General features: G+C 58.4%; 9 protein-coding genes across 9 annotated transcripts; 5 read left to right on the plus strand and 4 right to left on the minus strand.

Moving 5' to 3' along the window:
• Window positions 1-474: 474 nt before the first annotated feature.
• B0H64DRAFT_478744 (uncharacterized protein) lies at window positions 475-2,342 on the plus strand. Its single transcript, XM_062808266.1, has 2 exons — window positions 475-1,649; window positions 1,721-2,342. The coding sequence occupies exons 1-2, from the start codon at window positions 665-667 to the stop codon at window positions 2,191-2,193; spliced, it is 1,458 nt and encodes a 485-aa protein (XP_062654404.1). The 5' UTR covers window positions 475-664; the 3' UTR covers window positions 2,194-2,342.
• A 273-nt stretch (window positions 2,343-2,615) lies between these two features.
• Window positions 2,616-5,503, plus strand: B0H64DRAFT_331405 (XFP N-terminal domain-containing protein; the record flags this gene model as incomplete). Its single annotated transcript, XM_062800998.1, has 8 exons — window positions 2,616-2,778; window positions 2,831-2,905; window positions 2,975-3,212; window positions 3,263-3,415; window positions 3,471-3,780; window positions 3,840-4,604; window positions 4,680-5,373; window positions 5,466-5,503. The coding sequence occupies 8 exons, from the start codon at window positions 2,616-2,618 to the stop codon at window positions 5,501-5,503; spliced, it is 2,436 nt and encodes an 811-aa protein (XP_062654405.1).
• Window positions 5,504-7,499: 1,996 nt separating this feature from the next.
• On the plus strand, window positions 7,500-8,417 carry B0H64DRAFT_49216 (uncharacterized protein). The gene has a single exon (XM_062808320.1). It carries the CDS (start codon window positions 7,599-7,601, stop codon window positions 8,280-8,282), a length of 684 nt encoding a protein of 227 aa, XP_062654406.1. The 5' UTR covers window positions 7,500-7,598; the 3' UTR covers window positions 8,283-8,417.
• A 3,719-nt stretch (window positions 8,418-12,136) lies between these two features.
• B0H64DRAFT_446710 (uncharacterized protein) lies at window positions 12,137-13,690 on the minus strand (the record flags this gene model as incomplete). Its single annotated transcript, XM_062806938.1, has 3 exons — window positions 12,137-12,825; window positions 12,887-13,406; window positions 13,475-13,690. The coding sequence occupies 3 exons, from the start codon at window positions 13,688-13,690 to the stop codon at window positions 12,137-12,139; spliced, it is 1,425 nt and encodes a 474-aa protein (XP_062654407.1).
• A 370-nt stretch (window positions 13,691-14,060) lies between these two features.
• On the plus strand, window positions 14,061-14,689 carry B0H64DRAFT_49351 (uncharacterized protein). The gene has a single exon (XM_062808321.1). It carries the CDS (start codon window positions 14,204-14,206, stop codon window positions 14,651-14,653), a length of 450 nt encoding a protein of 149 aa, XP_062654408.1. The 5' UTR covers window positions 14,061-14,203; the 3' UTR covers window positions 14,654-14,689.
• A 270-nt stretch (window positions 14,690-14,959) lies between these two features.
• Window positions 14,960-16,689, plus strand: B0H64DRAFT_349640 (RTA1 like protein-domain-containing protein). Its single transcript, XM_062801407.1, has 2 exons — window positions 14,960-15,603; window positions 15,678-16,689. Exons 1-2 carry the CDS (start codon window positions 15,366-15,368, stop codon window positions 16,406-16,408), a joined length of 969 nt encoding a protein of 322 aa, XP_062654409.1. The 5' UTR covers window positions 14,960-15,365; the 3' UTR covers window positions 16,409-16,689.
• B0H64DRAFT_451403 (dihydrofolate reductase-like domain-containing protein) lies at window positions 16,522-17,447 on the minus strand (the record flags this gene model as incomplete). Its single annotated transcript, XM_062807160.1, has 1 exon — window positions 16,522-17,447. The coding sequence occupies exon 1, from the start codon at window positions 17,098-17,100 to the stop codon at window positions 16,522-16,524; it is 579 nt and encodes a 192-aa protein (XP_062654410.1). The 5' UTR covers window positions 17,101-17,447.
• Window positions 17,213-17,861, minus strand: B0H64DRAFT_49369 (uncharacterized protein). The gene has a single exon (XM_062808322.1). It carries the CDS (start codon window positions 17,655-17,657, stop codon window positions 17,325-17,327), a length of 333 nt encoding a protein of 110 aa, XP_062654411.1. The 5' UTR covers window positions 17,658-17,861; the 3' UTR covers window positions 17,213-17,324.
• B0H64DRAFT_446713 (uncharacterized protein) lies at window positions 17,795-19,046 on the minus strand (the record flags this gene model as incomplete). The annotated part of the gene is made up of 2 exons (XM_062806939.1): window positions 17,795-18,032; window positions 18,097-19,046. 2 exons carry the CDS (start codon window positions 19,044-19,046, stop codon window positions 17,795-17,797), a joined length of 1,188 nt encoding a protein of 395 aa, XP_062654412.1.
• Window positions 19,047-19,777: the final 731 nt, after the last annotated feature.

The raw sequence follows: 19,777 nt of genomic DNA on the forward strand, positions 1-19,777 counted from the left end.
CGTGTTGTTGGTGAAAGTGAAACTCCCTACCCGGGAGTTACCTTGCATACCTGTACCGCCTACCTATCATAGGTAGTGGTCTGGCTGCGCGGTTGCACGGTTGCACGGTTGCCCGTACTGTGTAGGCTGTTGTCATGCCCGGTAGCCGCCAGGCTATGCGACTCGGCGGCGAGTTCCAGCCATTGACGAAGTATTGATAGCAAGGTTGCAGATGCCCCTAATTCCATATGCGCCGCTGGTGGGTGCCGTGAAACGCAACAGCCCAGCACAACGGCGGCAATGGTTGAATTTGCGGCTGGCGGTTGTGGAACCTACATGAGGGGGCCGATGTTGCTGCAACCAAGGATGTTCGACCAACAACAGCAATCTCGATATCTTGCCTTACACAGTTACACTTGCAACGCACACAGTGTCGGGTGCCGAATATTTAAATGTGGGTTTCTTCTCTGGCGTTCCACTCATCGGTGGTCTGTGCCGCTCTCCTGCAGCAACCTCCAAGCGCCTTCTCGCTCCCAGCGCATGTCCCCCGAACCCGGAAATCAGCAGCCGCCCGCGTTGCCAGCGCCAAGCCCACTGTTTCGTTTCTCCAATTCTGAAAACCCGCCCCCATTCCAGCCTGGGCTTGTAACCTGTTCGTTGACTTCGCCCAGACTTCCATCTTGTCATGGAGCAACCGGCACACGAGACGATCGCGCCCGACGAACAGCGCGAGGCCGTCAGCGGCGATCGCATGGAAACACCAAATCATCCCGATGACCACAACTTCGATCAACCAAATGGGCCAAACGGCTGCTCCCCAGGCCGGGGAAATGAAACACCCAAAAATCCCGAACCCGAACCCGAACCCGAACTTGAATCCTCCTCCCTGCTCGAGAACTTGCCCGCCGAGCTCAGGGATCATATTCTCTTCAGCATGCCGGACTTGCTAACACTTCAAACCCTCGTTCGGGCCTCTCCCATGATGCATGCGCAGTACCGTAGCAACCGCAACGCCATCCTTGGTGCCGCTGTGGCCCGCGAGCTGGACGGTTTTCTTGTCGATGCCTACGCTTGTGCCATGTCGCGCAGGCATGCCATTGGGAAACCCCGGACAAAGGAGAAGATCATCGCCCACCTTGACGCTTACCGTGGTTGGATGTCGGGCTCGCAGATAGATGTGGACGCGATTCGGCCTAGCTATGTTCGGTGGCTGTCGGCCTTTCATTTGGACATCATTAAGCCCATGGCTCACCAATACAGCACGTGGGCGCTCCAAAACCTCTCTCGGGCAACTTCCCCAGCACAGGACCAAGGAACTGTGGAAACACCGGCGGTACCGCAGCCAGATGTCGCGTTAAGTAGAAGCGAGGAGATACGCATTTTTCAAGCCTTGTACCGGTACGAGACGTACTATCATCTCTTCGGTTTCAAAAGTCTAGCCGAACGACAGGACATCCTCCATCTGAATGAAATCAACAACAACTTCTTTGGCTTGTTTAATCCTTGGGAAGGAGAAGCTGTCGGATGTATCGACATATTCATAAGGCAGAGGTACCACCAGATCTTTGACGACGTCCAAGACGACTTGCACGCCGCGAACCCCGACCTCGACTTCAGGGACGACACAAAGCACAATGAAGGATCAATCTATGCCTGTACCCAGCGTGAAGGTGAGTGTCACCCCCGTTTGCCGGTACGGGTCCTTTTAACAGATGTTAACCGAGGTTCCCTACCATCACAGATTCCATAGATGGCGCCGTTGCACGGGGTCTCAGGCCCACAATTGATGTCTTCACAACCGAGGACCGTGAAACCCTCGTCGCCAAAGTTCACAAGTATATTCGTCCTAGCGTGCTGTTGGACGACCCGATCAGGAGGACCCTTTTGCCGGCGGTACAGGCGCAGAGGCGCAGTACACATCCCGATGCCCGGGATGAGGCCGAGCGACGGAAGGACGTGATGGAATTCGCCGGCGACGCCGTCCCGCCCAACGGCCCGCCGCTTGGGTGGGTGCTCTTATGGAACGGAACCTATGTCAACATTTACGGAGAACACGTCCCTCCTACGGTCCAAAAATGGGGTTATGTCATGTGGGATGAGCGTCGGTGGAGCGAGCTGGAAGCCAAGACCCTCGTATTGAAGCAGTGGGAGACGGAGCCGGACCGAATCAAGGATATTGAGATCTTCTACGGCTGGAAGCCCTCCGGGTTTTGAACATGACTGATGGGCGGCGTTGAATAGTAAATAGTTGGTTATGTGGTATCGTTGTTCCCTTCTTTTGTTATCGCACGTGCCACTATTCTCCTTCCGAAAACCCTATCCCGATATTGCGGCAACGACCCCTGGACGACCGAGCCCGTTTTGCCGGCCGTGCCACGGAGATGTGGGGCAACACCGGAGACCGGCTCCCAAAACCGGGAGACGGGCCGGATATGTGGGGCAGCTGTCAACGACGTCATACATGTTGCCAGTGTGAAACTTGCTCTGGTGCAATGTCAAGAGCCTGGAACTCGCCGCTACCCGGTAGCTATTAGTAGCGGTTTATCGTTTACTTATAACTCTATCACCATCAGCAATTGACACAACGTCTCTTGAAGTAAAAGAAAGAAAAACACAACCCGAAGAGTCCTTCCACGATGCCGGGCAAACAGATCCCCGTAGCGAACCCGCCTGCCCTCCCTTCTCACCTCCCCGACAGTGTCCTAGAGCTTTCCGTACAGCTCAAGGAGAACCCCCTTCCGGACCATGTACGGCAATCGCTTCGTGGTTTCCAACGTGCGGCCGAGTACATTGCCGCCGGTAACAGCCCTCGCTTAGCCCCCTTACACGGACTGGCAGCTGACAAGACCAGCAATGATATTTCTTTCTGACAATGTCCTCCTCGAGTCCGAGCTAAAGCCCGATCACATCAAGCCACGGCTCCTCGGTATGTCACAACTCACCCTCGTACCACTTACATGCCCCCTTTATGCCAGAACCTAACGCAGACCCACAGGCCACTGGGGAACATGTCCCGGCCTCATCCTCGTGTGGTCCCACCTTAACCTGCTTATCCGCAACCACGACCTCGACATGATCTATGTAGTTGGCCCTGGCCACGGTGCACCCGCCGCCCTGGCCGCCTTGTGGTTGGAAGGCTCGTTGGAGAAGTTCTATCCTGGCGAATACGCCCGCAATGCGGAGGGGTTGAGGAACCTCATTACAAGATTCTCAGTACCGGGCGGGTTTCCGAGGTTGGTTGAAGTATCACCCACCGGTGGAGCCTGCGACTAATAATTTGCAGCCACATCAATGCCGAGACTCCCGGCGCCATTCACGAAGGCGGAGAACTGGGGTATGCGCTGGCCGTGTCGTTCGGCGCCGTCATGGATAACCCCGATCTCATCGTGACTTGCGTCGTTGGAGATGGTGAAGCCGAGACGGGACCCACGGCAACGTGAGCGTCCAAGCCTTTCCGGTTCGCACACCTGGTACTGACACTCAACCTCCAGAGCATGGCACGCCATCAAGTACCTCGACCCCCGTGAGTCGGGGGCCGTCATCCCAATCCTGCACTGCAACGGATTCAAGATCAGCGAGCGCACCATCTTTGGTTGCATGGACGACAAGGAAATCGTGTCCCTGTTCAGCGGATACGGATATCAGGTCATCATCGTCGAGGATTTGAGCAAGATCGACGACGAGCTGCAGAATGCCCTTGAGTGGGCTGTTGCTGAGATCAAGAAGATCCAAAAGGCGGCACGGTCTGGAGAACCAATTGCAAAACCTCGATGGCCGATGCTGGTGCTGCGGACTCCCAAGGTAAGACAGACCCCGTCCAAGGTTGATCAAGAGGACGCTACATGACTAACGCATACCAGGGCTGGACTGGGCCGAAGGAGGTGGAGGGCAAGATCATCGAGGGCTCGTTCCACGCCCACCAGGTTCCCCTGCCCAAGGCCACCAGCGACAAGGAGCAACTTAAGGCGCTCGACGACTGGCTGTCAAGCTACAAGATCAGCGAGCTGCTCAAGGATGGGAAGCCCACCGAAAGTGTCCTTGAGGTGATGCCTCGCACAGACGAAAAGAAACTCGGCCAGTACAAGGCGGCGTACGACCCGTACGTCGGCCTGAAGGCAGTCGACTGGCAACAATTCTGCGTCGAGAAGGGCACGAGTCAGAGCTGCATGAAGATCACCGGCAAGCTCCTCGACAAGGTTTTCCAGGAGAACCCCAAGACGATCCGCCTCTTCTCGCCCGACGAGCTCGAGAGCAACAAGCTCGACGCCCTCCTCGACCACACACAGCGCAACTTCCAGTGGGACCAGTACTCGCGCGGCAATGGCGGGCGGGTGATCGAGGTGCTGTCGGAGCACAACTGCCAGGGGTTCATGCAGGGATACACGTTGACGGGCCGCACCGCCATTTTCCCCAGCTACGAATCCTTCCTCGGCATCGTGCACACCATGATGGTGCAGTACTCCAAGTTTATCAAGATCGCCCGCGAGGTCAAGTGGCGCGGCGACCTGCCGTCCATCAACTACATCGAGACGAGCACGTGGGCGCGTCAGGAGCACAACGGCTTCTCGCACCAGAACCCGTCCTTCATCGGCGCCGTGCTCAACATCAAGCCTGAGGCAGCGAGAGTACGCACCTCCCGCTCCCCATTGCCCAATCCCCAACTTTTTTTCCCCTACTCACGAAACTAACACCTCCACCAGGTCTACCTCCCCCCCGACGCGAACTGCTTCCTCTCCACCATCCACCACTGCCTCAAATCCCGCAACAAAACCAACCTCGTCATCGGCTCCAAGCAGCCCACCGCCGTCTACCTCTCCCCCTCCGAAGCAGCCGAGCACTGCCGCCGGGGCGCCTCCATCTGGCACTTCGCCTCTTCCCCACCCAAACCCACCACCACCGGCACATCCGAGCCCGACGTCGTGCTCGCAGGCATCGGCGTCGAAGTAACCTTCGAAACCGTCAAAGCCGCCGAACTCCTCCGCACCCTCTGCCCTGCACTCAAAGTCCGCGTCGTCAACATCACCGACCTGATGATCGTCGCTCCGGAGTCACGGCACCCACACGCGCTCGGGGCGGACGAATTCGACGCGCTCTTCACGCGCGACCGGCCCGTGCTGTTCAACTACCACGGCTACCCGGCCGAGCTGCAAGGGTTGTTGTTTGGGAGGAAAGGGGCGGGGAGGATGAGTGTGGCTGGGTATAGGGAGGAGGGGAGCACGACTACGCCGTTTGATATGATGCTGGTGAATGGGGTGAGCAGGTTTGATTTGGTGGGGAGGGCGTTAAGGGCGGTGAAGGGGGGGGGAAGGGTGGTGGAGGGGTTGGAGGGGTTGGAGGGGGAGGTGAGGAGGAGGGTGGAGGAGGTGAAAAGGTTTATTGTTGAGCATGGGAAGGGTGAGTTGCTTTCATGGGTCTCTTCATTCACTCCTGGTTTGGTGTCTTTCTGGGAAGAGACGAGGCGAGACGAGGCTAACATGGCATCACAGACCCGGATGATATCTACGATCTGCCCAAGTTTGATTAGTGAAGAAATGCCATGACGACAACTTTCATTGCCCGCCCTGTGAGCAATGAGACGCTCGCGGTGGTTCTATTCGTATCTGGGCGACTTGCTCCGATATGAGGCGGAAATAGGGCTGTATCTCCAAGTTTTGTGAAATTAGAGATGGAAGGTTGCCCAGTTTTAACTACAAGGAAGTCGCCTGAGGTACATCCATACTGTAGTTCCTCAGGGTCAAGGTACCGGCATGTTTGCTCGACAGGGAACAACGGCCGCTCCCGGGATGGGATTGTTCAAATGTCCATCGCTTTTCGGTGACGACTCCGGGGGCAGTACGCAAAGTGAAACAGAACCCAAGCCGATGGGAGATTACTTTCTCCACACCCCTCCATTCAACATCAGTTTCCGGAAGTCGCGGGTGAACAGCGACCGGGACTCCTCGTCGCACAGAAACCCGAAAGTCTTGGTAGGTGCTCCTTCCTCATCTTCGTGTCAGGAAGTTACCATCTACCCGAGGTCCGTAATCCATCGCTCCTCCTCTTTCAGCTCTGATCGTCGACCTGCGCTTTCCGCGGGTGTGGGCGAGACCTGCATTCGCACCCGTAAATCGGTCATGCGCATTCCACATTCCTTCCTGCCCGAGTCTGAGGTGCCGCCGGAAAACAACTCCGCCAACTGCATCCAACCCAGTGCGAGTCTGCGGGAGACGGTGGTGTCTGCTCGGTGCTTTCGGCCTCTCCCCTCTTTCCCGCCCACCTTGAAGGATCTGCTTTCAAGCATGATTGCAGACATTCAACGATCGCTCACATCTTTTACCCGCTGCACAAAACCGATGAAGTGACGGCGGCCTTACCGTTTCAAGTTGCAACGTCCCCGCCCATTCATTCCCTGCATCATCGGTTGACGTTGCGTCGCAGTCGCACTCGCAGCCGCTGCCGCTGCCGCTACCGCTAGTTACCGCTGTGACCGCCCTTTTTCCTGCCAGGTCGGGTCGCCTCCCATCCCACGTTCGCCCCACAAACCCATCAAACGCTGGTCCCCACGGTCCCCCTCCCACGCCCTCCCCACGCTCCCGCCCTGGCAAACACGGCTTGGTTCGCCTGGAAAACGGACCGGGGCAATTCCACGATGCGGAGGAACCCGACGACGCAGGGCGCGGGGCGGGTCGGTGGGATGATCGCTCTGCGTCCGGTCGTGCGCTTTCGTGATTCGCGCAGGATCGCATTCGAGATGCCGCATGCCGTCGCCGATGTGCACCACCACTGCGCCCTTGTCGGGTGATGTTCTCTCGCCTATCGGGTGCTGCCGCACGCTGATGCTGTGACCCTGCCGGCGACGGACGGAGCAGTGAGCACCAGGCCGGCAGAGCGGCAGAGCGGCAGAGCCTGGGGGGCCTGCGTTTGCGAGGTTGCAACTTGCGCCGGGGAGAGATCAGAACCGCCGGTCCGATCTCAACGGTTTGCTGTCCAACCCCTTTTGCTTCTCCTTGTTCATCTGCTGATGATTGATGCCCAATTGTTGCGCAGCATCCTGGAAAACTCTCTGTCCTATCGTGAGAACAACCGCCGTGTGGACAAACGCTCGTAATATTCTTGCGTTTTTTTGAACCTTCCGAGCCAGTAAAATAGCGGGCTGTTGCACCCCCAAAACGCCAAAGAAAGGAGCGAGGGCTCACCGGTGTTCAAAAGGAGGTTAAAGGTGCTGCAAGCGGAACCGGAAAAAGCAAGACTCGGTTTCGAACAGATCCTCGGTAATGCTTCGATGCCGTCGGCAACGGATGCGCGTTGCTTCAGCGGGGGGGCAGCTGTCCCGGCCGAGCAGGCCCGCAGAGCTGAGCCCGCCTGCCGGAACACCAAGCAGCTCTCGGAGGGAGGACTTGGATGAGGGCCCAACGCCTGTGGTCCGGGGAAGCGGAAACATTTGGAGACCCAGCAGCGCGCAGCGGAGCAATCAAGCTGCCCCAACGAGGCAGCGGGTCACGCAAGTTGGAATTGAGTAATCAGGGCACCAGGGCCTGGGCGACAAGCCGCCGGGACCACCTGCCGGCCAATCTGCACCGCTGCCGGTCGCACTACCCCAGTCATGAGGCGCCCGCGGAGGCATCCGTCTCGGCCCCGGAATGGGCGGATCGCCCGGTCCGGTGGAGCGTGCTTCCCCTGGCCCCTGCGCTGACGGGCATTGGCCCCCCGCGGAATCACACCTCGAAGCCGCTGAATGCGTGCCCTCCACAACGAACATCATCCTTGGCAGAAACAAATCGTGTTGGGCCCAGCTGGGCCCCGTGCAATCCCGGGGAGCGACGGCACCGTCGCCGTCCCGCCTCGGCTGCAAGATGTCGCTCGCTCTGCTCATCAGCGGCCTCCAAATCAATTGCCTGATCGCATGCCTCGTTCGGGCGTCGGAGACCGGCCGGAGAGGGGTGGCTGACGGCCAGAACCGACCATTGACAAGCCTCGCTCACATCTCATATTTTTCCAGCAGGCCAACAGGGACCACCCGCGTCCCCACCATTGGGGTCCTGTTCCATGCAGGGCTCCAAACATGGTGCGAGCTCGACCTGCAGCAAACCCATCCCGGAAGGGGACAAGGGGGCGTCCCCGGGGGCTGTCACACGACGACGGCCCGAAAATTCGCTTGCAGACTGTCTCTGGGAATCCACTCGGGGAGAAGCCCAGACAGGGGCGATCTTGCAGCCACATATGCGGAGAATCTCCCCGGAATGCCCAGTGAAGTCTCGACACATGGTGTGGGCGCCGCAACCCGAACACATGCGTGTCATCGCCCGTGGGATCAAATTACCTGACTCTGAAGGAAACAGGGGAGGGAAGAATCTGCGGAAGATTGACAGAAACAGACGCGCGGGGGGGGCCAATTTGCTGATCTTCGCACCGGGTTTAAGACCGCAGCCTGGCCAATCCAACGCGTTTCGGCTCACCTCGATTCGCACTCACACGCACATACATACCCTCACACACACCACAACCACACACACACCCACACACGCACACACACATACACAGCCCGGTCCGTCAGCTCGTTCCCGGACCCCCAGCCGACGATAAAACCACTACTATGAGCAACGCCCCGACCCATCAGTTCACCGAAGAGCACGCCGACCGCATCTCGAGGACTCAACACCTGACAGCTGACACCGGCCCTCCCGCATATTCCCCGTCTGCCCATTCGACCCCCTCTGCTGGCACAGGTTCCAGGGAACACCTGGACACCACCAGTCGGGCATCTTCCGGTGCTGTGTGATCTGGAACAAGCCCCCGTTCTACCGTAACACGAGCGGCCAAAACCACCCAAATACTGGGCACCGTCAGCCTGCTTCCGACCTGGACCCTGCCAACTTTCCGGGAACTTACCGACACCCCTCCCCTGACGCATGACATTACGTCCCGATCCTTCTTGGCCTGGCTTTTTTTTTTCCGACATAACGGCCATAAATTCGTCAACCGACGATTTCGAGAGACGACGAGAGAGCATCATTTACCCTCGAGCCGTTTCTACTTCGGTTGCTGACCGACAACCGCCGCCATGAGCAGCGAATCGACCATCGCGAGCACCCCCGACGAGGTCGAAATCACCCACTTCCCTGAAGTCGTCTTCCCCGCCGGCAACTCCGACTTCCGCGCTGTGCGGAACCGGTGTGCACGAGCATGCCGAGAATTTAACAGCACTCCGGACGACGCGGACCCGGAGGAGCGGAGCCAGAGGTGGCTTGAGTGAGTCGAGCTTCACCATGTGCCAGAGACACGGTCGGGCAACCCCTTTTCTTGACTAACACGCTTGCAGCATCGTCCGCCCAGACCGCGATCGCACCAGGGATAGCGTATTGGCCGTAACCCACGATCAGACCTTCGCCAACCCGGCCCTGAAGGCCAAGACCCCCTTTATCAAGCCGCCCGTCCACATCGACTACGGCCTCCGCTTGCATGTCGGCGGCTCCACCTTCATCAACCGGAACTGCATGATCATGGACACGCCCGTGGCCGACGTGGTCATTGGCGAGGGCTGCAACATTGGCGCGAATTGCTGCATTATCGGCGTTACCCGTGAGTTCTTCCCTCGGAGCATGTCAGTGTGTAAGCCGGGCATGGTCTCGGGTGCTGTTCCCGTGGCTGCGGTCAACAGCAAGCCTGCAGGCTGATACCGTGCCACTTACATGCTTCCTGACACACCCCGGGAAAAACCGTAGGAAAGGCGACGGCTAAATGGAAAAACAGATCCCGTGCGGCTCGACGAGCGCCTCCAGAGGAACAGCATCGGCCAGCCAGTCACCATCGGCAACGACGTCTGGATCGGTGCCAACGTCACCATCCTGTAAGCCAACCCGTCTTTACTCGCCCATGTTCCTTCGCAAACCCAGAGGATTGGGACGGCATGCCGTGTCCATCCCGCATTCCGCCCCCCTTTTATTCTCCGCAATCCATACCCCTCTCTCTCCCGCCTCCCTTGTCCCGTCCGACCTCATCCGGAGTTCACCCAGCTCTCAGCCCCCCCGAACCAAAATAGGACGGACAGCTGACAAACCCCGTGAACAGAGGCGGTGTAACAATAGGCGACGGCGCCGTCATTGGTGCCTGCTCCCTCGTTAAGCGCGATGTGCCACCCATGAGCGTCGCGTTCGGCATCCCGGCCCGCGTGGCCTATTTCCTCAAGGACATCAAGCCCACTCCGCCCAATTCGTCCGTCACGGCGCATACGCTGGTCGATGCTTTGGGGCTGGGGAATCGGCTGCCAATGAGGGGATATCTCGATAACGGCTCCGGGGATGGGGAGTACCAAGGGGACGGGGGCGGCCGTGTCTGCAACGGCTCGGCTGCGGAGGGGGAGGGAGTGCTGGACTACGACCTAGGCATGGACACGGACGTGGATCTGGACGCGCCCTTGCCGTCGGGGCGGCCCTTCTCGGTGGGCTCGGGATCCACCGCGCACAGTGTCCTGCGCGACGTCGGGCTCAGGGACCGGCTGGGGCGGGGAAGCGTGCGGGACAGGGAGGGCAGACCGTTGTTGCTGCCACGGAGGCGGCAGCAGCGCCGGCGGAGGCGGTGGGACGTCGAGGCTGCTGCCGTCACGGCCGTGGTGATTGCGCTGCTATTGGTGTTTTTCTTTGCTGGCGTGTTCCTGGGAGCGAGCAAGATTTCCTTTGGGTCTGAGTTTGGCTACTTGTAAGTGATGGATGGCTAAGCGTGGGGTTGGGCATAGACTGGTATGGCGTTTGGGATGGGGCATATTGAACCATCTTTGGTATTCTCCCTGGACACGGGGATCGGAACGATAGAGGAGGAGGGGAAGGAACATGTAGGACAAGACGTCCGTTACAGATCGGCATGGGGCTTGTCGTCGCTGTTTTACGTTTATGGTCGGATAGAGCAGATCACTGGCAGCGTTGGATGCACGCTTTCAAGACACACGGCAGGCCGTGCTTACTTAACTGGGACGGCTGTACGACGAGTAATTGTTAATACCAGCCTGATAGGGGCTCACTGCCTGTTGGATTTGGCCATGTTGGTGGTCAGGGGAAGCATGGAAAGGGGTTAGCACACAATGCGGAGCACGTTATACTGAATACGACTCGGGTTCCCGTCAGATGTCTATAGTAGTAAGTCAACACATGCGTACTTAGTAGTGCCCGAGTATCCCATGTGACAGGTAGAAGTTAGAAGTGAGATCGTCAAGACAATTTACCCTCTTCCCCACCCCCGGCTAACTTCCCACCACTCTATGCCGTGCCTTACTGCGGTGGCGTGATAGCGGCGATGCATGATAGGCTAGAGCGCCAGTCTTGTGCATACCTGGGCCCCTATTCCGGCTTTTCACCGCGGGCGTCGTCTGCTGACTGAGGGTCCACGACGTCGGGTTGGGTTCGACGTGGAGTGGCAGCAGCCAGGCAGGATATGACATTGGCTTTAAGACCTGGACCCTGGGAGCGATACGCGCAAGCCGCGGGGTCTCGTGGGGGTGGTGATTCTGGGTTGGGTTGAGTTGTTAGGCAAACCTGTCTGTGGCAGCTTCTGCCCCCCGTTATGGAAGGAAGGTTGCTGGTGGTCAAGGGACGGGAAGATATCGCTGGCCTCCTGATGCATGGACACAGCCTTGGTCGTGACAACTGCCCCTCGAAAAGACGTGTCTTGCATGAACTCGGCCCACTATGAGGACGTACTCGGAGCGTCATGGTAAAGAGCATGGCAGAATCGAACCGTTCTTGGGGTCACCCTTTTAATCTGGTAGTGGACAAGCTGCCTGGTCACCAGAAAGAGCCCAGTATCCCCTCGTATATTTCTTCGTACAGCAGTGGGTCCAGGGGCAGCAAGACGACGATGGACGGATGGTGAGCCCTGCGTCACATTATTCCGCAATGGAACGGAAATGCCGACATCATGGGTAGTGAAACTCCGGGGCGGAATTCCTCGCTTGTGGGTCTCCAACTGCACGAATGTCGGTTTGAAGCGGCTGGCAGCCAGTCCCCATTTCGTTGCCCCAGGGCTAGTTTGGGCCACCCTCGGTAGATAGTGGCGTGGTTGATAGTCTCTGCCCCCTTCCGCTCCCGCCCCACCGTCGTCACTTGCTTCCCCATGTTACACGCCACAGCAGGACATCCCCCAACCCAATATCCAACACCCCGTCTCCTCCCACCCCCACATCCAACCCCTACTCCTCAACCCCCTCCATCCACCCCATCTCCCTCATCGGCCAATCAATCCAACCGCGATGCTCCTCATCCAGAATCTCCCTCGCCCTCATCATGATATGATCCCCCCACCCCTGCAGCCACCAATGACTCTCGTGATGCTTCAGCAACACACAAAAGTGCGCAAAGATGGCGACGGCCTCCTGGGTGGGCAGGCGCAGCAGCGGCACGAACTCGTCCGACATGACCCACAGCCACACCATGGCGTCGAGCACGTCGCGCGGCGCGGCCGGGTCCTGCCGCACCACCAGCGCCAGCTCCAGCTCGTCGAGCGCGTGCGCGTACGTCTTGAGCAGGGCCGGGTCGGAGACGGTGGTCTGGATGCGCGCGCGCAGCGGGGCGAGGATGGGCCCGCGCGGTTCGGGCGGGGACGAGGCGGCGGGGGAGTGTTGTTGTTGTTGTTGCTGGTGGGGGTCTTTGGTGGTTGCGGCGGTCGCTGCGGCCGTCGTGGCCTCGAGGAGCGCGCGCTGGGCGTGCCAGCGGCGGCGGCCGTAGACGAGGAAGGGGCTGGCCACGGTTTCGAGGCCGGCCTCGCCGAGCACGTCCATGATGGACTTGCCGCCCGAGAGCAGGAAGGCCCAGTCGGGGAAGCCGGACTCGCCGATGAAGAAGGTGCCGTCGGGGTTGGAGCGGCGGGGGGAGGCGAGGGCTGCGGTGTGGGGTCAGTCGGTTAACACGTTGTTGGGTGTGAGGGAGGAAACGGGACATACCGAAAAACATGGTCAGCATGCTGAATAGGAAGAGGTTGGCGGCGTGGTCCTTGTCGATCTTATCCCCCACGGCCATGACGCGCATCGCCGAGCGGGCGGCTTTTTGGTGCAGGAGGATGCCCGCTTCAACGTAGAAGTCGCGGCGGTCCGGGCGGTGGTAGGCCAAGTGCAGGGCGCTGACAGCCAAAACGGCGCGCATGATGTAATCGCACGTCAAGCCCAGCTGGACAACGTCATCGCGCCAAAACTCCCACACGCTGGCGTCAGCAGTGAGGGTGGTGTATGTCTTGGTGGTGAAATTATGGAGCAGCTCTAGTTCCAGCAGCGGTAGCTCTCCACCTTCTGGGAGGGCCATTATTGGATTTGGTCGGGATGTCGAGGTGCTGCTGGACGAGGCAGGGGAGTCAGGTTTGGGTTTGGGGGCCCGGGCGGAGGCATTGTTGCCCGCGCCGGGTTTGAGAAAGGGGCATTCTACGCCGTGAGATATGCAGTTGAGACATGCTGGGTGCCTCTCGTCACACTAGGGGGAGTTAGCTATGGGGGCGGCAGCGGAGGAGTGAAACGTAATAAATGAGAGCAGAGGCAGACCTTTATCTTCCTGGACTTGCACGTTGAGCAGCCCGTGCGGCTCTTCTTGTGCGCCCGGCGACCGATACTCGCGTACCCCTGGGGTTGCTGTATGGAGGTTTTTGGTTGGGCATCCCCTTGAGATTCGGGGGGTGTGGAGGTCTGGGTCGGCTGGGTGGCCTGCTGGACGGAAGAAGCCGAGACCGGTGAGTCGGATGACGGCACAAGGTCCGGCATGGTGGGATGAGGGATCGACTCCTGCTTCTCGGCCTGGACCCAGATGATTGGCTGGGAATCTCCGTTTTCGGGTTGGAGCTCGCGACGGGCCGGAGCGTGGATGCAATGGTGGAGGATGACTGCGGCCCAAAGGTGTGGTGTGGACTGCCACGCGGTTAGCCTTGTGAGACGAGGATATCCTTGGTCCGCCATAGGTCCAATATCGACATTGGGCCAACGGCGGTGCATCTTGGGGGGTGCCACAACCGCGAGGGGTTGCGGCGGCTAATCCGGAAACATGGTGGTTTCGAAGAGCCATGGCCGCCAGTCGTCCAGAGCTCTCGATGGAGGACCATGGGGAACTGGCCCACCCCGGGTTACCAGGACAGGGAGAAGCAGGACAGCACTGACTGTGGAGAGGTGGCGTGGGATACGCGGGATGTACATACATGCAAGTAACCTGGACGTCAGGTACACATACAGGACAGGGTTGCAGCTGGTCCGGTTTCAGGCATCCGGTACCGCCCGCTCGGTATGGTTCCCTGGGAGGTCTCGGGAAGCGCCACCTTGGATCGGGTCAGGGTCCAGTTTCGGCTTGCCGATGGGCGGGAAGCAGAAAGCGGAAAGCGCGGGTTGCTCTCAAGGGGTGGCCGGCCGGAGGGTCACTCGGCAATCTGCAATCTCGAAGGCAGCGGGGATGATGGTTGGACAATCGAAGGATCGACAAACCCCTGCATGACATGCCGCAATTGCTTCGTTCTGATCACCACCAGGCACTGCTCGTCGTCGCCATGTGCGTCTCTGAACGCGTCGGGAGATGCTTCACCGTTACTTCGGTTGTGCCACCAACCCGCGTCGGCTGCTCAATTGGGCGAGGAATTGTCCCACGGGGATGACTATTTGATACGGTATCTCTTTCTTGCGTGTTTGGCGACCCTGCGATGGATTGTGGCGGCTGTCGGATTTGCGTGCCAGTGCCGTTGAGTGCTCGAATGTCTCGGATGGGGAGTTCTGGAAACGCTTTGGAAGCCGTTGTTTGTGGGGTTGTGGTGCGAAAATGCTGGCTTGGCGTGTTGGGAGACACCCCCGTGGTTGCTTCAATCGTACTCGGCACCGGCAGAATGCTCCAGCCAATCACACAATATCGCTTCCAGCCCGAGTCTCACACCCCGCCGTGCTTTTACTCGCATTCGCACAAACTCCCGAGTGCCTGGAATCATCCCTCTCCTTCATCTTGGGGCATCCCGGAGATAACGGTTTCCGGACCCAGGTGCCACGCTCAATGGCTGAGATTCACCCACGACGGGACGCATGCTGTCCTCGCTTTCGGATCAAAAGTTCCTAGCGGCAACGGATTGCAACGCTGAATAATTTCAGTATTTTGCACAGCCCGATCCATCCGACTCGGTCTCGTTCAGTCAAAGTCTCAAAGATGGCACCATCGTCGCCTCTTCTTCTCCTCTTTCTTTGTCAGATGTCTTTTCCATTTCAGTTCCACTGACCCAGTCTTTCGTTTCATCTCTTGTTTTTTGTCTCTCCCCTGATTTAGGTTGTGATTCGTTTTTCAGACGTTTCGATCCCGGAGCCGGGTCGCCGGGCTTTTTGACTCACCAACCGAAACATCTCCACACCAACCCGTCTGAGTCTCGACACCCCGAGACGAGCCCACGCGCATCCGGCTAGTCTCATAGACGCCATGTCGAAACACGACCTGCCCGCCGGGTTCCGTCCCAGCTACGAGACATGCAGCGAACCCTCCCCATACTGCCCCGTCCAAGCCACCACTCTCGGCTACTTCCCCAATGAGGGGGTCAACATCTTCCTCGCCATCGGATTCGGCCTGGCCGCGGTGATCACCCTCTCTATCGGCGTGTGGAAGCGGACGTGGGGATTCTCCATCGCTGTGGGAGCAGGATGCATCCTCGAGTGTGCCGGTAAGACGACCCCCTATTATGGTCCCTTCTCTGGCCAACTTCGTCTTAAACAACCCCCGTTCTAACCGTTGCAGGCTACATCGGCCGTGTCCTCCTCGCCACTAACCCCTGGAACGGTGGTGCTTTCAGGCTGCAAATCGTCGCCATCGTCCTCGGCCCCACTCTCGTATGCGTCGGACTGTATCTCACTCTGAAACACGCCGTCGTCGCCCTCAACCAGTCCTTCAGCCGCGTCCCCCCGCGCGTGTACCCCCTATTCTTCGTCCCGGCCGATATCTCCTGCCTCGTCATCCAGGCCATCGGCGGCGGCATTGCGGCGTCCGCGGGACGGGACACCTTCAGCCTGCTGCAGCACGGCAACCGCACCATTATGGCGGGTATCGTCCTGCAGGTGGTTGTGCTCGCTACTTTTGGTGCCGTGGCTGGTGATTACCTGTTCCGGGTTAGCCGGTACTTCAAGAGCGGGAACGTTGCGTCCGAGTACCAGGCGGGGGCCGCGCTGTGGGTGACCAAGAAGTTCCGCATGTTCATGTGGGCTATCGGGATCGCCTACGCCACGCTGCTGGTCCGCTGCATCTACCGTATCGCCGAGATGGCCGGCGGCTGGGGCAACCACATCATGCAGGACGAGCCGTCGTTTATTGTGCTCGAGTCGTTCATGGTGCTGATTGCGTGTCTTCTGCTGGCCGTGTTTGCGCCGGGCATTTTCTTCCCCCAGATGTCGCACTCGTTCGTCGCCCCCGAAACCGAGAAGACGCCGCAGACGGAGAGCGACTCGGCCGGCTTCGAGATGGAGCGTGTTTGAGCCGGGGAAGCATGAGGAGCGGAGCATAGCGTTACATTAGACGTTAGAAAATAGACTAAAGCCGGGGCGTTATTGGATATACATCCCCAGCACCACACCACAAATCTACCTAATCAATCATAAACAACCCGATACCGCGTCATCAAAATCCCCGACTCCAACGCCTCCGCCTTCTCCAGCACCAACCTCCAGCCCTCCTCTCCCCTATCCCCCTCTCCACCCCCTTCCCCAAACATCTTGACCCCCCGCCCCACCACCACCGGCATAACCGCCGCCTCGACCACATCCACCAGCCCAGCACGCATCAACACCCCCGCCAGCTCACCACCCCCCATCAACCAAATATCCTTCCCCTCCCTCCTTTGGCTTTCTTTCAACCCCCTCACAACCCCCACCACACCCTCCCCCACAACCGTCACCTCCCGCCCCCACTCCTCCCTTCTCCTATCCACATCCCGCGTAAAAACAACGACGCTCTCCCTCGCCCTGCCCCGAAGCGGGTTCTCCCCCGGCGGCATCGCAAGAAAGGTCTCATAGGTGCGGCGGCCCATGATGAATGTGTCGAATTGTGCGTACAGGGCGGCGAAGTCGATGGTCGGGTCGGGGATGATCCAGGGGGTGGTGTGGGAGGGGAGGGAGGCGATCAGGCCGTTGAGGGTGGGGGCTAGGTTGTAGCGGAGGAGGGGCGGCATTTTTGTTTCTTTCTTTTTGCTTTTTGTTGTTGGGAAAGGGGGGGTGTGGTGTGTATGGGTTGGATGGGTTGGTTGTGGGAGTTGGGTTTGAAGGTGTGCGAAAGAAGTTGTCTGTGACGGTGGTTTGGTTTGGTTCTGGGAGGTTGAGGGGTGTTTCTCGGGGTGATGCGGAATGGTATTTGAGTGTTTGGGCGGTCCTCAACGGAGTGGATGAAGTCACAACCTCACACCGGTTTTCGGTGGGCCGCCGTGAAGGGATGAACAAAGCCTGTCGGACTTGGAGGCCAAGACGGAACACATGCGGTCCGGCTTACCACCAGGGTCAAACCCCGAGCTTGGCGCTTTTTAAGATGAGAACTCGGGAAGAGAACGAGGGGGTGTTCATCCGGGGCAGGCATGATGAGGAGAAAGTGGGAAAAGGAAGGAGGCGGAGAAGAGGAGAAGGTGGAGGAAGATAAAGGGGGAGGTGGGGAAGGGGAAACTGAAAAGGAGGAGAAGAAGTAAAAATGAAATGAGAAAGACAGAAAGACCACCTGGCAGAAATCTACAAACCACATGTAGCACGGCGGAATGCATCGTGTGCCAACAAATGTTTCCCGAGCTTCGACTCCTCTCTAGTACCCCTAGTATACCTTACCTATAAATCCTGATTCCGCAGCAGCCTCAGCCACCCACCCCCCAAGGGCCCCAACCTTTACTTGTCCTCCCACGGATGCGAAAGCTCCATCATCAAGGCCAGTAGGTTGCGAATGAAAAGTGCCATGTGCTCTTGATTGTCGAGGGAATATGCGCCATGGCAGTTCATGGTTAGAAAATTACCCTGGTCCAGCGTCGCCGAGCGAACGCCGTCCTTGAGGTAGCTTTCGTACCCTTCCCCCCATTCGCCAACCGTGATGTACAAAGAACGATAATTCTGGGAGATGAGTATCCGGCTGTGCATTTCCCGTGTCAGCACCCAGCATTCTTCAAGACAACACACAAGATGAGATAGCGTACCGGCGTCTGTTGGTGTCGTCACTCGTGGTCAGAACCCCTGCTCTCCGCTTCTCCGGGGATGTTGCCCTCAGAGTCTCGGAGATCCATGCAGCCATCTGGCATGCCTCCTGCCACTCGATATTGCGCCGACTTAGGTGTCGCATGTAAGGTTTGACATCCAAAATGACAAGCGGGTCCCTGCAATTTGGGTTCTCCGGGTTCCTCAACAGACCATCCGTTCGAACCTTGTACACGATGTTGCCAGCCAGTCCAAGTGAAAAGGTCTGCCGCGTCAACACCCACTCAAGCGCTCCGCGGCCGTCTAGATCCCCATTTCCGGAGCAGAGGGTTATCGAGGTGAGAAGGCTGTGGAGAGACAATCGGACAATCTCCTCGTCCCACGACCGGTCTTGTTCCGAGTCGAGAGCCCCGGGCGTCTGCGACCGCGAGGTTGGGCGACCGATGGTCAGGGCTGTCAGCTGCTCATCCAAGGGAACATGTTCCGCCGCTGTGTTGTTCTGCCCCTCCTGATTTGGTCCGTCCAGTCGTCGAAATAGTTTGAGCGTGTCTCCGACATCCCGTCCCTCGTTGTTGGCGCGTTTCGCTTGGTCAAGCAACATCTTGGAGAGCGAAAATGGCCCTAGCTCAACATTAAACGGTAGGTCTAGCCCGAATGGTGCTGCGGCAGTGTTTATGAAAGCGATCATGCTCTGGCGAAGTGGGGATAGAGACTGTTGCGCTTGTCCCGAGACCGGGCTGGGGTTCTGCCCGACGAACTCGTCGGCTTTGCTGACGTATTCCGGCCGCACATAATCATTGATGTGGAACTGGTCCACGGACTTGTTCCGCCATAGAGCCTTGAGGTAGATGAAGTCGGTTTCATCAAAGTTGGAAGCGGAATGGGCCTTGTAATTGAGAAGATTCGGATGCACCGAGTCTAGAGTGATGGCCGTGGCCTTTTCCCACCACATGGAAGGCGATTCCGGATTCGCGTGTTTCGAGTCGCACGACGCCATTTCTTCGGATTCTTCCTAACGACCACGCCGACGTGGACCGGTGTTAAGATATGAAGAAGTGATAGTTTCCCTGCGGAAAAACAGGATGTCGACCTGTTCTGTGCATGATCAAATTGACGCGTGTCAAAGTGGAGAGGTATTGTTGTCTCTTGTACTACCTTATTTGCCACTGTTTTTCGGCAAAGAGGCGGCTGGTGTTCCATCCCGAATAGCCTCGGGCGGTCTCGAAGCGATATGCTGGAAGGGGGCGCCTGCGAGATATGCGTGTTGGGCGGAGGTGTCTCGGGGCCCAACCAGTCCGATAGGCTAGCCGCCCACCCACCTCCTGGGAATTCGAGTGCGACGGGTTGATCTTGCATATTGGGGGCCGCATGGAGGTTTTCTTCTTCAGCGGTGCCGTGCTCGAATGAGCCAGGGACCAACCGCCCGGGGTTGTCACCGGTTGTGTCACCACGGCAACCTACGACCAACTTCGATAAACTGCATCGTCACAACCCAGTAGTAATAGTAATTATGATAGTAGTTCTATTAACTATATAGTTGAGCTTTCTATGTGTCTTGCTAGTGCGTTTAGAACGTCCCAAACCCCCTTTAATTGAGCGATAATGTGGCAATGGGAGATAATGAGAAAATTGAGATGAGAATACAAGACCGAGGTTAGCGGAGACGAGATTACAGGTATGTAC

This window comes from Chaetomium fimeti, assembly GCF_033439085.1.
Source record: "Chaetomium fimeti strain CBS 168.71 chromosome Unknown B0H64scaffold_11, whole genome shotgun sequence".
NCBI lineage: Eukaryota > Fungi > Ascomycota > Sordariomycetes > Sordariales > Chaetomiaceae > Chaetomium > Chaetomium fimeti.

Bases quoted from the DNA above. Each gene is read 5' to 3' on its own strand.
- B0H64DRAFT_49369 (XM_062808322.1), bottom strand. From the start codon at position 17,657: ATGTGGTTTGTAGATTTCTGCCAGGTGGTCTTTCTGTCTTTCTCATTT.
- B0H64DRAFT_478744 (XM_062808266.1), top strand. From the start codon at position 665: ATGGAGCAACCGGCACACGAGACGATCGCGCCCGACGAACAGCGCGAG. The intron at 1,650-1,720 runs GTGAGTGTCACC...CTACCATCACAG, and splicing joins TGCCTGTACCCAGCGTGAAG to ATTCCATAGATGGCGCCGTT.
- B0H64DRAFT_49351 (XM_062808321.1), top strand. From the start codon at position 14,204: ATGGTTCCCTGGGAGGTCTCGGGAAGCGCCACCTTGGATCGGGTCAGG.
- B0H64DRAFT_349640 (XM_062801407.1), top strand. From the start codon at position 15,366: ATGTCGAAACACGACCTGCCCGCCGGGTTCCGTCCCAGCTACGAGACA. The intron at 15,604-15,677 runs GTAAGACGACCC...TAACCGTTGCAG, and splicing joins ATGCATCCTCGAGTGTGCCG to GCTACATCGGCCGTGTCCTC.
- B0H64DRAFT_49216 (XM_062808320.1), top strand. From the start codon at position 7,599: ATGGGCGGATCGCCCGGTCCGGTGGAGCGTGCTTCCCCTGGCCCCTGC.